The sequence below is a fragment of the Myotis davidii genome, unplaced genomic scaffold, assembly GCF_000327345.1.
Source record: "Myotis davidii unplaced genomic scaffold, ASM32734v1 scaffold167, whole genome shotgun sequence".
NCBI lineage: Eukaryota > Metazoa > Chordata > Mammalia > Chiroptera > Vespertilionidae > Myotis > Myotis davidii.
Genome location: NW_006300048.1, coordinates 1,000,741 through 1,013,980, shown reverse-complemented (window position 1 = coordinate 1,013,980; position 13,240 = coordinate 1,000,741). Strand labels below are relative to the sequence as shown.

Here is a 13,240-nt window from a genome sequence, read left to right as displayed (position 1 = left end):
GGGTGTGGGGGGGGGAGGACAAGGACTGAGTTGAATCTGTGACACAGGTTATTTCTAAGGCTCAGGACCCACCTTGCTGGGCCTGCTGACTCCCCTCATGTCACTAACAACTGTGGTGTGTGCTCTGCCCCATCAGAGGAGAAGATACAGCCCCTGACGTGCCCTGGGCCTCCATCCCCCCAGCGGCACGGGGTTTGCATTAAATAAAGATGGAGTCCAATGCTTTTTAAATTTATTTTAATGTATTTTAATAGCAAATTTAACAGAACAGCACAGAAGACAGACAACATTAAAAACATGTACTTGCACCTTGGCCGGTTTGGCTCAATGGGTAGAGCATTGGCCTGTGGACTGAAGGTCCCAGGTTCAATTCCGGTCAAGCGCATGTACCTTGGTTTCGGGCACATCCCCAGTGGGGTGTGTGCAGGGGGGAGCTAATCAATGTCTCTCTCTCATCGATGTTTCTAACTCTCTATACCTCTCCCTTCCCCTCTGTAAAAAATCAATACAAATATATTTTAAAAAAACATGTACTTGCATGTAGGACAACTAAGTTGGAAAAGTATAGTGAATGGATGGAATCTACTGTTTGATAAAAAATGCAACAAACACCATTTCGTTGCCATCAATAAGGAATTGACTTGTTTTTTTAAAAAAATCCAAATGCTGGAATTGCCTAGAAAAATTTAACAGGTTTATTTACATTGTTATAAAGGTGAACTGCTGAAACTTGTTCACGGAAACATTTGACTTGCATTCATGCTTTACGTCCCCGCATTTATATTAAAAACATCCACACACAAATAAAAATGGAAAAACTGCCAACACCTGGTTTCTGTCCCCTATTTTCAACTTGCGATCATATACTTAGGTACCTTTTGACCCCCTGGTAAAAAAACAACAACAACTCTAATGTTCAGAACGACCAATAACAGGAAGAAGAGATATCGTTTAAAGGAATGAAATGTTTCCCAGCACAGTGGATTCTTAAGCACGTTCTCCAGGTGTGCGGCGTGCTGGCTGGGTGTCTTTGGGCGTAACAGTTACACGTTTGGCGTGGAGAGCGCACAGGTCGGGGTCTTCACAAAGGCCACCCAGACAGGCCTCCCTTGCCTCCTGCAAAGCACCAACCGCTGCACTTTGGAGCGCAGGTCTGTGTTGAGGTCCTGAGCCATTTCTCGCACCAGACGCTGGGAGGGAAGGTTGTGAATCCGAAGTTCAGTGGACTTCCGACAATGTCTAATTTCATGACCAGGCCTGTAGAGATGATGTTTCTTCACCCATCCAGTAGAGGGCGTACTCTTTCGAGCGCCTTTGGTAGCCAGTTGCTTCCTGGGTGCTTTACCCCCAGTGGATTTGCAGGCAGTCAGCTTTGTAGGAGCCATGGTAGAGAGACCACTTTACTTACCCGCCTTCTCCTTCGGCTGGAGCTCGGGGAGCTGGAGGCGGCACAGGCGTTAGAGAGCGAAGGATGGCTGCGAACAGCCCAATGCTTTTCCCTGTCACTCGCTGTCCTGTGGGGTCATGAGGTACAGAGGGCACAGCTGCTAAGTCTGCCTTGGTCCTTGCCCTGGACCACTGCACTGGGGCCAGACCTGGGCAGAGCGGCACCACAGAAGCATCCTGCTCTCTCAGCCATGGCCACGGGGGCCTTCCTTTCTTCTAGGATCAGACGCTTGGGTTCCTCCCTTCCGCTACGGCCTTTCCAACACTCCCAGGAAAGGGTGTTGAAAGCCACGGAATGGGGAGAACACAGGACGCCAGGGGGAGAATTCCCCTTTGGCCAAGAGAAACCAGCGAACCAGAGGGCAGCCTCCGGGGACAGCACTGGGAGGATGAGAGAGGCTTTGAAGGACGAGACTGGCAGAGAATGTCACTGACAGAGAATATCGCGTGTCTATTGTGTGCATCGTCCCTGGACCCTCAGAACAAGCCCGGGAAGGCAGGGCAGAGTGTGGCTGGAATGAGGCCACATGAGTAGAAAGTCATCACTTGTTGGCAGGAACAAAAATTAAAGAGTCCCTTTCCTGAAGACCCAGCCCATGGAGAAGAGAACAGCCAGGAGCTCTCCTGGGATGCCTCCACGTGTCTCTTTCCCGTGTATCTCACAAGGGCAGGGATGGTGGCATGACAAGACCCCAACATTAGGCTTCGGGAGGCTCTCCCCTATGCGCACTCCTGGCTCCCCACTCTGCCTTCCTCTTCCTCTCTAGGTCTGCCCCTGAGAGTCCCCTTCAGCTCCCACGATCACCCATGCAGCAGGTGTGCAGGCCCACCTGTGACTTCCAAAATCCAACAGATTTAAATCAGGACTTTCCAATCTCCTACCTCTTTTGGCTCTAAAGGGGGAAGAGTCCCCCATCGGTGGGGAAAAAATGATGGGTCCTCCTACTCCAATTCAGCAATGGCCAAGGCTAATCCTATATAATAAAACCCTAATATGCAAATTGACCAACTGGCAGAATGACCAGAAGAATGACTAGTCTCTATGATGTGCACTGACCACCAGGGTGCAGACGCTCCACACAGGAGCTGTCCCCTAGTGGTCAGTGTGCTCCCATGGGTGGGGGGGTGTGCTGCTCAGCCAGAAGCCAGGCTCATGGCTGGCGAGCACAGCAGAAGTGCCGGGAGCCTCTCCCGCCTCCACTGCAGGCAGGGGGTTAAGGAGCAAGGGATCCCGGACTGCAAGAGCCCTGGACTGTGAGAGGGATGTCTCACTGCCGTCAGGGGATCAGGTCTAAGCCGGGAGGTGGATATCCCCTGAGGAGTCCTGGACTGCGAGAGGGCTCAGCCTGGGCTGAGGGGACCCCCCTCCAGTGCATGAATTTCACGCACTGAGCCTCTAGTTTCATATCAAATTCCCCAAGAACTAACACACCTTTCAGCGTGTGTTAGGAAAACATATTCCTACATTCAGCATGGTTTCCCCCACTGCTGTGGGAAAAAAGACACCTGATTGCTGAGGTATAGTCCTGCCTAACCTGTCCTGATCAAGGGCCCTCTACAAGGACTTCTGCATCAACCTGAGAGCAGCTGCTCTGTCTGAAGCCTCCAGGAGGATGGCACTGACCCCAGAGAGACTCTCTCTCATCCCCCAATTTTGAGTCCATCAGAAAATGTGCAAAGGGAATTCTTGTCTCTGAGAAGCACTTCTTCCAGCAACTGTTCATCTTGGTGCATCTATTTTCCTCCCTAAGGGAGCCGAGCATCTCAGAGGCAGTAGCCACAGGACATGCAGTGTTTGCTTTCTGAGGTTGCTTGTCTGGTACCTGCAGGCCAGCAGGTCCAATGCTGTTCCTGTTCATGAAGGGACAAGGGAGGTGCCATTACTAAGTGTTCACTAGGAGAAGCAGAACATGTTAGTGCAGCATTTCTCAAACTCTAGTCCTCCTGCATCAGTGTCTCCTGGAACATCCTATATAATTAAGAGGTAGTGTGCAAATTGACCATCACACCCTCATAAGATGGCTGCCTACAACCAGGCCAGCAGGGGAGTTAGTGAGAAACAACCAAATGACTGAACAATCAGGCCGGCATGCAGAGGCAATGGGGCAATCAGGCTGGCAGGGTGGGGGGCAATCAGGCTGGGGGGGGGCAGTTAGGGCTGACCAGGCAGGGAAGGGCAGTTGGGGGTTACCAGGCCAGCAGCATGGGGCAATTAGGGGCAACCAGGCTGGCGGGTGGAGGGGCATTTAAAGGCGATCAGGCCGGCATGCAGAGGCAATGAGGGGCAATCAGGCTGGCAGGGTGGGGGGCAATCAGGCTGGGGGGGGGCAGTTAGGGCTGACCAGGCAGGGAAGCAGGTGAGCTATTAGGAGCCAGTGGTCCAGGATTGTGAGATCGGGCCTAACCCGGGGATCGGGCCTAAATCGGCAAAACAACCAAATGACTGAACAAGCAGGCTGTGTGGAATGACCAGACCAGCATGGGGGCTTTTGGGGGCAACCAAGCCAATAGGGGAGCGCAGTTGGGGGTGACCAGGCCAACTGAGGGGGGCAGTTAGGAGCGACCAGGATGGCAGGGAGGGGGCAGTTGGGGGTTACCAGGCCAGCAGCATGGGGCAATTAGGGGCACAGGCTGGCGGGGGGAGACCAGGCCAGCTGGTGGGGCAGTTAGGGGTGATTATAGCAGCAAGTAGAGGCAGTGAGGGTTGATCAGGGGGCAATCAGGCTGGGGGGGGGCAGTTAGGGCTGACCAGGCAGGGAAGCAGGTGAGCTATTAGGAGCCAGTGGTCCAGGATTGTGAGATCGGGCCTAACCCGGGGATCGGGCCTAAATCGGCAATTGGACATCCCCCAAAGGGTCCCAGATTGGAGAGCGTGCAGGCTGGGCTGAGGGAACCGCCCCCTCCCCATACACGAATTTCATGCACCAGACCTTTAGTTTGTTTATAAAGCAGATTCCAGGGCCCCTCCATACCTACTGCATCCCAGCACATGCGGCTCTCTTTTGGTGGTTCTCAAGCTTGTTTGTGAGATAGAGTTCCAAGAAGTCATCAAGCTTCTTACCAAACACCACGACAGGTTCATAGTAGAGGTAACCAGCTGCAGGAGCTCGTGTGCTTGTGTGCTTAACGTAATGAGAGGTTACGTAGTGTTTAGGCCCAATACATTAAACTTGCCTGAGAGATCATGAACACAGAATTGGAAGACAAATGGCTGTGCTGGACACTCTTCCGTTTGCACCTGTAGGCCCACTCTCCATCCTTCCCTCCCTGGCCAACTAGCTTCCAGTTGGGTTTCACCCATGGGCAGCATGAAAGCAGGGCAGAGGACGGGAAGAGAATGAGGGCAGGGATTTTATCCTCTGGCCTCCTCTGTGGAATGGAGGCCCCTGCATGCTGCTGACCAGACAGCAGCTATCTCCAAGTTCAGGCAACTGCTCCATCGCCCTGCCCCTTTAGGCCTAGAGGTGGTGATGACTCCCCACTGTCCGCAGCCTCAGGGTCCTGGAGCATCCCTTACTGATTTCCCCAAATCCCACCACACTTTTGTCAAACACGGCACATTGACTCGGTGTCAGTGAGCCACCTGTCTCCTGCTGGACGTTGGCTGGCACAACAGTGCTATGTGGTTCGTTACACAGGCCTTGGAAGTAAGCAACGCCCAGGGTGAACCCCAGATCCATAACATCCTTGAAGTATGTCTGGCCTTGAAAGACTCCGTGCATCTCTCTGGGCCTCACCCTTGAGACACTCCTCATTGCCCCCTGGACCAAATAACCAACGCCAGTCATGCTTCTTGCTGCCAACAGCTCAATGCAAAGCCAGCTGTCTTGAGCCGCAAAGGAATTGAGACAGAGGTCAGTAGCTCACAGACTCAATGAGGAGGCTGGAGGACCAGGCTTAGAAAACAGCAGAAGCCAAGAGAGAGTGGGCAAGAGGCCACAGCTGAGGTTAGAGCATGAGGTCGTCTAGTGGTGAGCTTGCCATTGATGCTACAGCCCCTCCCCTGCACACTTGAAGCGACTCGAACCTGCCACCATGCTGTTCATGGGCTTTGTATGTGCACTCATCTCCAACTGGCCCCATGTCTTTCATCACAGGATCATGCGTTTGGCCAAGCTTAGGTCAAGTCCCAAGCCTGTGCCATAGGCGCCAAGGGGTGGAAGTGGGGGAGCTTTGCGTCCTAGTGAGACCCACACATTGGTGCCAAAATAAAAAAGGCACTGGGGCTGGAGACTCAAAAGATGACAAATATTGCCTACACAGCCTCCCGAAGCTGGTAGGATGAAGTGAGATCACCTGAATAAAGCACCTGGCACACGCGGGCCTTCAGTCCATGGCGGTTAGTCACTCTCAGCACCGTTACAACTGTGGTCTCCATGCCCCGTGTCTAGACTGGGGCTCCCGGAAGCACTCACCTCAGACGCAGGCTGAGGACCCTGGAAAGTCTTGGGGCCCCTCTGACCTCATGCAGGGCTTTTCCAGGCATCACCATTGGGACCACTTGCCTCACAATCACCTGTGCTACTTGTTAAAATGCAGGTCTTGGGCCCTCTCTAGAGTTCCTAAACTGGAGTCTCCGGGGGTGGAGCCCGCGCATGCGTGTGTTTGCCAGCCTTCCCACGCGATTCAGCCACATGCTCATACTTGAGAAGCGTGGTGGGGAGTGAGATTGAACAAGGCATGTCATCAGGAAGGTCTGCACCAGACCCTGAAGGGCAAACCGAATGTGAATGCACCAGAGGGGCCCGGGGCTGCTCGGGGAGGATGTCTCGGTGCCCTGAGGAAGTGAGTGGAGCAGAGGTGGGATGTCCGGTGGGTGGGTCAGGGCTTGCTGTGGTGGAGAATGGGGAGTGCTGCCCCACAGGCTATGGCATAATGAGAGCGGGAAGGAAGATGTCACAAGCCCAGTGATCGCTCTTCTGCTTCTGCAGTTCCTGAGCGGGTCCCTCTCATTGCATTTCCCTCAGGGTTTCTCAATTGCAAAGGTAGTCCTCTCAGAGAAGGTGGAAGACACCCACATGGGGCAACATCCTCCAGCAAGCGCTAGAGCCCTGGGATGGCCAGTGCCTGATGGGTGGAATGGACAGGATGGGGCTCTGGGGGCGGCCACGGCTGCTGCTGCTGCTGCTGCTGCTGCTGCTCTGGGTCTCAGGTGAGGAGAGGAAGGGAGAGGGACGTAGATGGCCAAGGGAGGTACCTCCTAAGAGGGGTTTTCTCTCCCTCCTTTAGGGGGACGGGGATGGGATCCAGGGATGTGTTGGAGACAGGAATGGGGAGAGAAGGAAATGAAGGCAGACTGTGCTGCCCGGCCCCGACCCAGCGGGGCTGGGTGACCAGTGGATGCTGGAGGTTCCTCCAGTGCATCTCCAAGTTGAGAAAATGATGTGAAGTCACCAAACAGCTGTTCCTCGCCGTGCGGACACCCTGGGAGATGGAAAGCAGTGCAAGGCACAGTCCCTCCTTAAAGGAACATTCGGGGGCCGAGGCAGACGAGCAAAGAGGTTCCGGAAACAGACAGAGCTGGTTCCAATCCTGTTTCTGCCACTTTGTACAGATGTGACCGTAAGAAGTCCTCTGCCTCCTCTGAGCCTCAGTTCCTCATTTGTGAACAGCGCCTACTGCGGAGGGTTGTCCTAGGAGCCACACAGACGATGGATGTGAAACACTTGGCTCAGTGTTTAGGGCTTAGCAAGTGCTTAACGAAGCCCAGGCAGCTGCCCAGGACCAAGACGCTGGAGATGGAGCAGGTGTAGGGTGGTCAGTGGGCTGAGGGTTGCGGGGAGACTGAGGGTAGTGGCAGCTGGAACTGCTCAGTAGGCTTCTCTCTGGGACCTAATGGGATGGATATGGGCAGAGAGGAGTGGGGACCCCATCTGGCTTGGGGACGCCAGGAGGTAATGCAAGGCACTGTGTCCCTGAAAGCAAGGTGCATGCCTGGGAACCACAAGTAGAAAAGAACATGGGTGGCAAAACTGGTTCAGTTCTCTTTCTACTTGAAAAATAAAAAGCTTTCTACTATGGAAATATTTCAATTTATAAAGTACAGTATAGAAAAAGTAGTCACCATAAACTCATCTACTAGATTCAAACACTGAACCAGGATTGGTATTTTGCCCTATTTGCTCCGTATGTGTATATATTGCTAAAGACGCCGAGCCATCTCACAGAGTGCACGGAAATCCCCAATGACTCCCAAGGGCTTGAGGGAGCTATCAGGACTCTCGCCTGGGCCCTGGGCTCTGCTGTGTGCTCCGTGGCTTTGGGGATGGTGGGAGGAAGGCTGCTCAGTGAAGCTCTTCGCCCTCTCATTCTAGGACTCCGAGGCGAAGATGAGGAACAAATGTGCCTGCTGGAAGGCAGCAACCTGACCATTTCCTGTTTGTACACCAGGCAGTACGCCTCCAGCCTGAAGGCCTGGCAGCGGGTGAGGAGCCGCGGGCCCCCAGAGACACTGGTGCGCACAGATACCAGGGTCGCGGACCTGAACATGGCCCAGGCCGGGAGATACCTGCTGGAGGACGACCCAAACGAGGTCATGTTCAGAGTCACCATGAGGGAGCTCCAGAGGCAGGACGTGGGGCTCTATCAGTGTGTGATTGACCTCTCACCCCAGACCCCCGTTGTCCTGCCTCCTCGGATTCGGCTGGTACCATGTGAAGGTGAGCAGCCCAGACAGGGAAGGTTGTGGAGGCTGAGCTCCTGAGCTGCAGGCTGGCATGTCTGCCTCTAGGGGGCTTTGGAGAGAGAGCGCAGAGTCATGGAAAGCCCTCCATCCGAAATCAGAGCACGTGGGTCTTCTTGTCTCATGCTTTGTGACTTTGAGAGCCATAGCTCCTCTCTGGACCCCAGTTTTCTCACCGGTTAAGGCAAGAAAGTTAGACTAGGTGATGTCAAAATTTCTCTCAATCTGTGCAGAGTGCCGCTAAGAGGACCGGGTACTGAACACAGGCTGCATGGCCAAGGTTATGGCTGTCTCCACTGTACACGGGAAGAAGGCTCAGGGAGGGCACGGGACTCACTGTGTCTTTCAGCCGTTACATGGAGCGGCTGGGATCCGACAGAGACCCATTGGATCCGATGGTCCTTGGTGGATCCTGGAAGGGGCCCAGTATGGCCAGTGAAACTGTTCCCTTTCTCAAGGGATTTACATAGTAGCAAACAAGGAATAGGTGTTAGACAGCAAGACGAAGGGCGTCTCAGGTCCTTGAATTGCTTCTCATGGATGGGGGCCTGCTAGTTCTCCCCCTCTCTTCTCAGAAAGCCGGTCTACCCACCTAACCCAATACTTCTGCCCCGAGCTCCCCAATAAACCTTCTCCCTTTGAACCAGAGCGTTGGAGAGGCCTCCACCACACAGGACCCTGCTCTCTACTTCCTGCAAATCCCAATATGTAAATACTAGAGGCCCAGTGCACGGATTCATGCACATTGAAAGGAAATTAATTAGAAAGTGTCTGGTGGAGAAGGACTGGGGGAGATGGGCACAACATGCCCTGGAACCAACCTCCCTCCATCCCTCACCTGGCCGACTGCAATGGGGCGAAGCTGGGACTCGAAGGAGCTGGAAGGGTGTCTGCAGAGTGAGCAAGGTCCCTCAGCCTGGCCTGCAGGGATCAGGCTGAAACCAGCAGTTGGACATCCCTGAGGGGTCCCAGAGTGTGAGAGGGCACTATGCAAATTGCTGTTACTTGGCAGCTCCTGCACTGAGCGTCGGCCCCCTGGTGGTTGGTGCACGTCATACCTACTGGCCAGTCCACTGGTGTCTTAGCCTGTTATATATATAGATTAGGCCAGGGTGGGGCTAGAGTCAAACTTCACAGTCATGTCTGGAAATAAAGAGTTGACCAAGCAAAAGGAAGGTGCTATAGGCAGGAGTGGAAGGAAGCTACTGAGCCCACATAAAAGGAAAACATGCCCCAGGCCTTTAGGAACACCCAGGGATTCCCAGGAATGAAGAGACTGGTTACAAGTAATCTATGCAGTCGGTGAAGCAGTTCCACTGCCTTCTCTACACAGGAGCAATTTAGTAATTTGGTCTCAGTACCCGTACACGTGGAAGTGCTGAAACAGTTGCTGGTTGCAAAGGTAAGTGGTGCCGTCACAGGATAATAAAAGGTGTACGGGCCTGGTTTCCACTTCTCCTCAACCCAGAACCTACTCAGTGACCTTGAGAATGTCCCTCATCCTCCTCCAGGCTTCCTCCATGGTGATGTTCAAAGGTTCCAATTCTCCGGGGTTCTCTATGCTTAAGTTCAGAGAAATAGGCTTTATTTACACCTTTGGCAAAGTTTGCCCACTCCAGTAGGCAGCTTGGGCCCACCAGGTCTGACTCCATCAGTTACGAGCTGCCTGGTTCTTTAACGCAAACCTTAATAAACACAATAAGGGAAATTATTGGGAATGACTGAACCCGTCTTATTGAATGAGAATGATATCAAGTTTAATACAGGATAAATGTGAACGTAATTATTTTCATCAAACCACAAATAGCGGGCAGTGGCGTTTTCACAGCAGCTTCCTCTTTCTCTCTGCAGCAACTGGAGAAAACGTTGGCTGCTGTAGCAAAGGAAACAGAGTCTAGCACAACTTGTTTCTGCCTGGAGGACTTACAGGTCTCCCAGGGAAACAAGAGCGCAATCCTCTGTAAGGACACCTGTGGTAACATGAGGTGGCCTGGGAGGGGTGGCAGCCAGGCGCCGTTTTCAGTCAAGTTAAAACAAATGAATGGAAACTTCTTCCTGGAGTGGTGTTAGGCCTGCCCCGATAAATGGCCTTACCCTCAGTGAACTGTGGGGAATCGTCGGCGTTTTCCTCCACTTTTCCAGGCAGGGGAGGGCATGGCAGCAGATGCCCACAGAGAGAAACTTACATAATGTCATGCTGTTCGGAGGTGATGGATGTTGTCCACCCAACCCTGCCTTAGGAAGAGAGGCCTGAAGTGGGAACTTAGGGAGAGAAGGGGGCGTGGGAGGCAGGAGAAGGGTCAGAAGTGAGAGCAGGGCTTGTGGCCTGGTGAGCAGGCCACTTGACTGTGAAGGGCTGGGTGGACCTGGGAGCCAAGAGCTAAAAGATTAGGCCAGGCTCCCTGGGCAAGACTCTGAAGGCTGAGACCAGCAAATGTCACAGAAATACACGGCAAGGAGACAGGAGACAGGGGACCCAGTGTGGCTCTGCTGATGTCTACTGAGTGGCCTTAGACACTCCCTGTCCACCCTATTCCTTAGGGCTTAGATTGGATGGTATTGAATGCTTGCTTTCACCTTTGACCTTCTAGGACTCTGTGAATATTTATCCCCCAAATATAGTACAGTCCCATAGCAATGAACTTGGGACATAGTTGCTCAGCCTGTGGAAGAAAAATGGTTCCAAATATCTTGGAGGTCCCTCTCCGGTTCAGGGTAAGTCAGACAGGTTGTCCAGCAGACTGGCAGCCTCAGGGAATGCAGTCCCATCTTCATCAAGCATTTTCTGGGCCCCCAGGTGTCAGTCAAAGAGAACCAACCCTGAAGGGTAATCAGGATTCAACATCAGTTGAGTCTGAATGAGGGTCGCTGCCCAGAGGCCACAGCAAAGTAGAATGATACTTTGGGGTCATTAGCTGGGCCCTCAGCTCAGGCCTCTCAGGTGGGCTCCAGTGAACCAGACTAGACCACATGGAGGCCTGTCCCCTGTTCCAGGCAGGCGAGGGAGTCCTGAGCCCCTGCAGGCAGAAGGACCTTCACTTCTATTTCTCTTCTGAAGCCCTCACACAAGCCTTGAATGTGACTGCCTCAAGGCAGCACAAGTCCCATCAACCAGCCACAGAGGAAAGGAGCTGGGGGTGGGGAGCTATGATTACAAAGGTGTTTCTACCCCTGATGGCAGAGCATCACCTAGAAAACGTGGCCCAGGGGCCAATGCATTTGAGCAAACTTCCTTGGAGTTGAAGGAAGGGGATGGACAGAAATCCCCTGCACAGAGCTGTTGGGCCATGGGGCCCAGAGGGTGTAGGGAGCACTGCCTGGAGGAGGAGAAGCTGTGGAGGTAGCAGAGGAGTAACACATGCAGAAGGGGGGGTGGTCGCCACCAGGAGCAGGTGGGGACATGCTCTCACCGAGTGTCAGCGACACATGGAGACAGTGGGGCTGAGTGGACAGGAGATGGTGAGGCTACAGCAGGGCCGGTGGTGGATTCAGACTGCGAGGCCTTGGGCGCCGGCAGCCTGTGCACTTTGTTCTGTGGGCAATGGGAGCACAGCCGGCTTTCCCTGGCGCCTTGAGAGGGAGAGGGAGGGCTCAGTGCAGAGTGGTTGATGCAGGGGCTGTGGGCAGGAGCGATGCAGAGGGAGATATTAGGGGCAGGAGACCAGGTAGATCTCTTTAGGGTAGTGGTTCTCAACTTTCTGGCCCTTTATTTATTTATTTATTTATTTATTTTTGGTTATTTATTTATTTATTTAAATTAATTCTTTATTGTTCAGATTATTACAGTTGTTCTTCTTTTTTCCCCCATAGCTCCCCTTCACCCGGTTCCCACCCCCCCTCTGCCCTCACCCCACCCACTGTCCTCATCCATAGGTGCACGATTTTTGTCCATTCCCTTCCCGCACCCCTCACATTCCTCCCCCCGCCCCCCGCCGAGAATAGTCAGTCCACTCCCTTTCTATGCCCCTGATTCTATTATATTCACCAGTTTATTCTGTTCATCAGATTATTTATTCACTTGATTTTTAAGAGTCTCATGCTCTACCGAGTGAGCTAGCCGGGCGCCCAATTCACTTGATTTTTAGATTCACTTGTTGATAGATGTGTATTTGTTGTTCACAATTTGTATCTTTACCTTTTTCTTCTTCTTCCTCTTCTTAAAGGAAACCTTTCAGCATTTCATATAATACTGGTTTGGTGGTGATGAACTCCTTTAGCTTTTTCTTATCTGTGATGCTCTTTATCTGACCTTCAATTCTGAATGATAGCTTTGTTGGTTAAAGTAATCTTGGTTGTAGGTTCTTGGCATTCATCACTTTGAATATTTCTTGCCACTCTCTTCTGGCCTGCATGGTTTCTGTTGAGAAATCAGCTGACAGTCGTATGGGTACTCCCTTGTAGGTAACTGACTGTTTTTCTCTTGCTGCTTTTAAGATTTTCCCTTTGTCTTTTGCTCTTGGCATTTTAATTATGATGTGTCTTGGTGTGGTCCTGTTTGGATTCCTTTTGTTTGGGGTTCTCTGCACTTCCTGGACTTGTAAGTCTATTTCTTTCACCAGGTAGGGGAAGTTTTCTGTCATTATTTCTTCAAATAGGTTTTCAATATCTTGCTCTCTCTCTTCTTCTGGCACCCCCATAATTTGGATGTCAGTACGTTTGAAGTTGTCCCAGAGGCTCCTTACTCTATCTTCATATTTTTGGATTCTTTTTTCTTTTTGTTTTTCCTGTTGGGTGTTTTTTGCTTCTTCGTATATCAAATCTTTGACTTGATTCTTGCGATCCTCTAGTCTGCTGTTGGATGTCTGTATAATATTGTTTATTTCAGTCAGTGTATGCTTAATTTCTAGTTGGTCCTTTTTCATAACCTCAAGGGTCTCACTAGATTTCTTGAGGGTTTCACTAAATTTATAGGTCATTCCTAGAAAATTCTTGAAATACCTTAACCCCTTCCCCGGCAGAAACATGTATACTCGTTTTCACAAAATGTTCTTTTTCAGTCGTCGACGAGTATACTAAGAAAATATGGTAAAAAAATATGGTTTATAGGAAGACGAGTTACAAACTGTTTTCATAACCAGCATCAAAAATACTATATAGAACCAAAATAAAAAA

The 13,240-nt window shown here is 51.9% G+C and overlaps 1 protein-coding gene and 1 pseudogene across 1 annotated transcript in view; one reads left to right on the top strand and one right to left on the bottom strand.

The window, feature by feature from the left end:
- Nucleotides 1-811: 811 nt before the first annotated feature.
- Nucleotides 812-1,457, bottom strand: LOC102754305 (annotated as a pseudogene).
- A 4,951-nt stretch (nucleotides 1,458-6,408) lies between these two features.
- Nucleotides 6,409-13,240, top strand: part of LOC102758891 (triggering receptor expressed on myeloid cells 1-like) — an 8,530-nt gene continuing 1,698 nt past the window's right edge. The window contains exons 1-2 of the mRNA XM_015572166.1: nucleotides 6,409-6,598; nucleotides 7,761-8,105. Coding sequence (XP_015427652.1) covers nucleotides 6,517-6,598; nucleotides 7,761-8,105 — 427 coding nt within the window. The 5' untranslated portion in view covers nucleotides 6,409-6,516. The remainder of the gene's footprint in view (nucleotides 6,599-7,760; nucleotides 8,106-13,240) is intronic.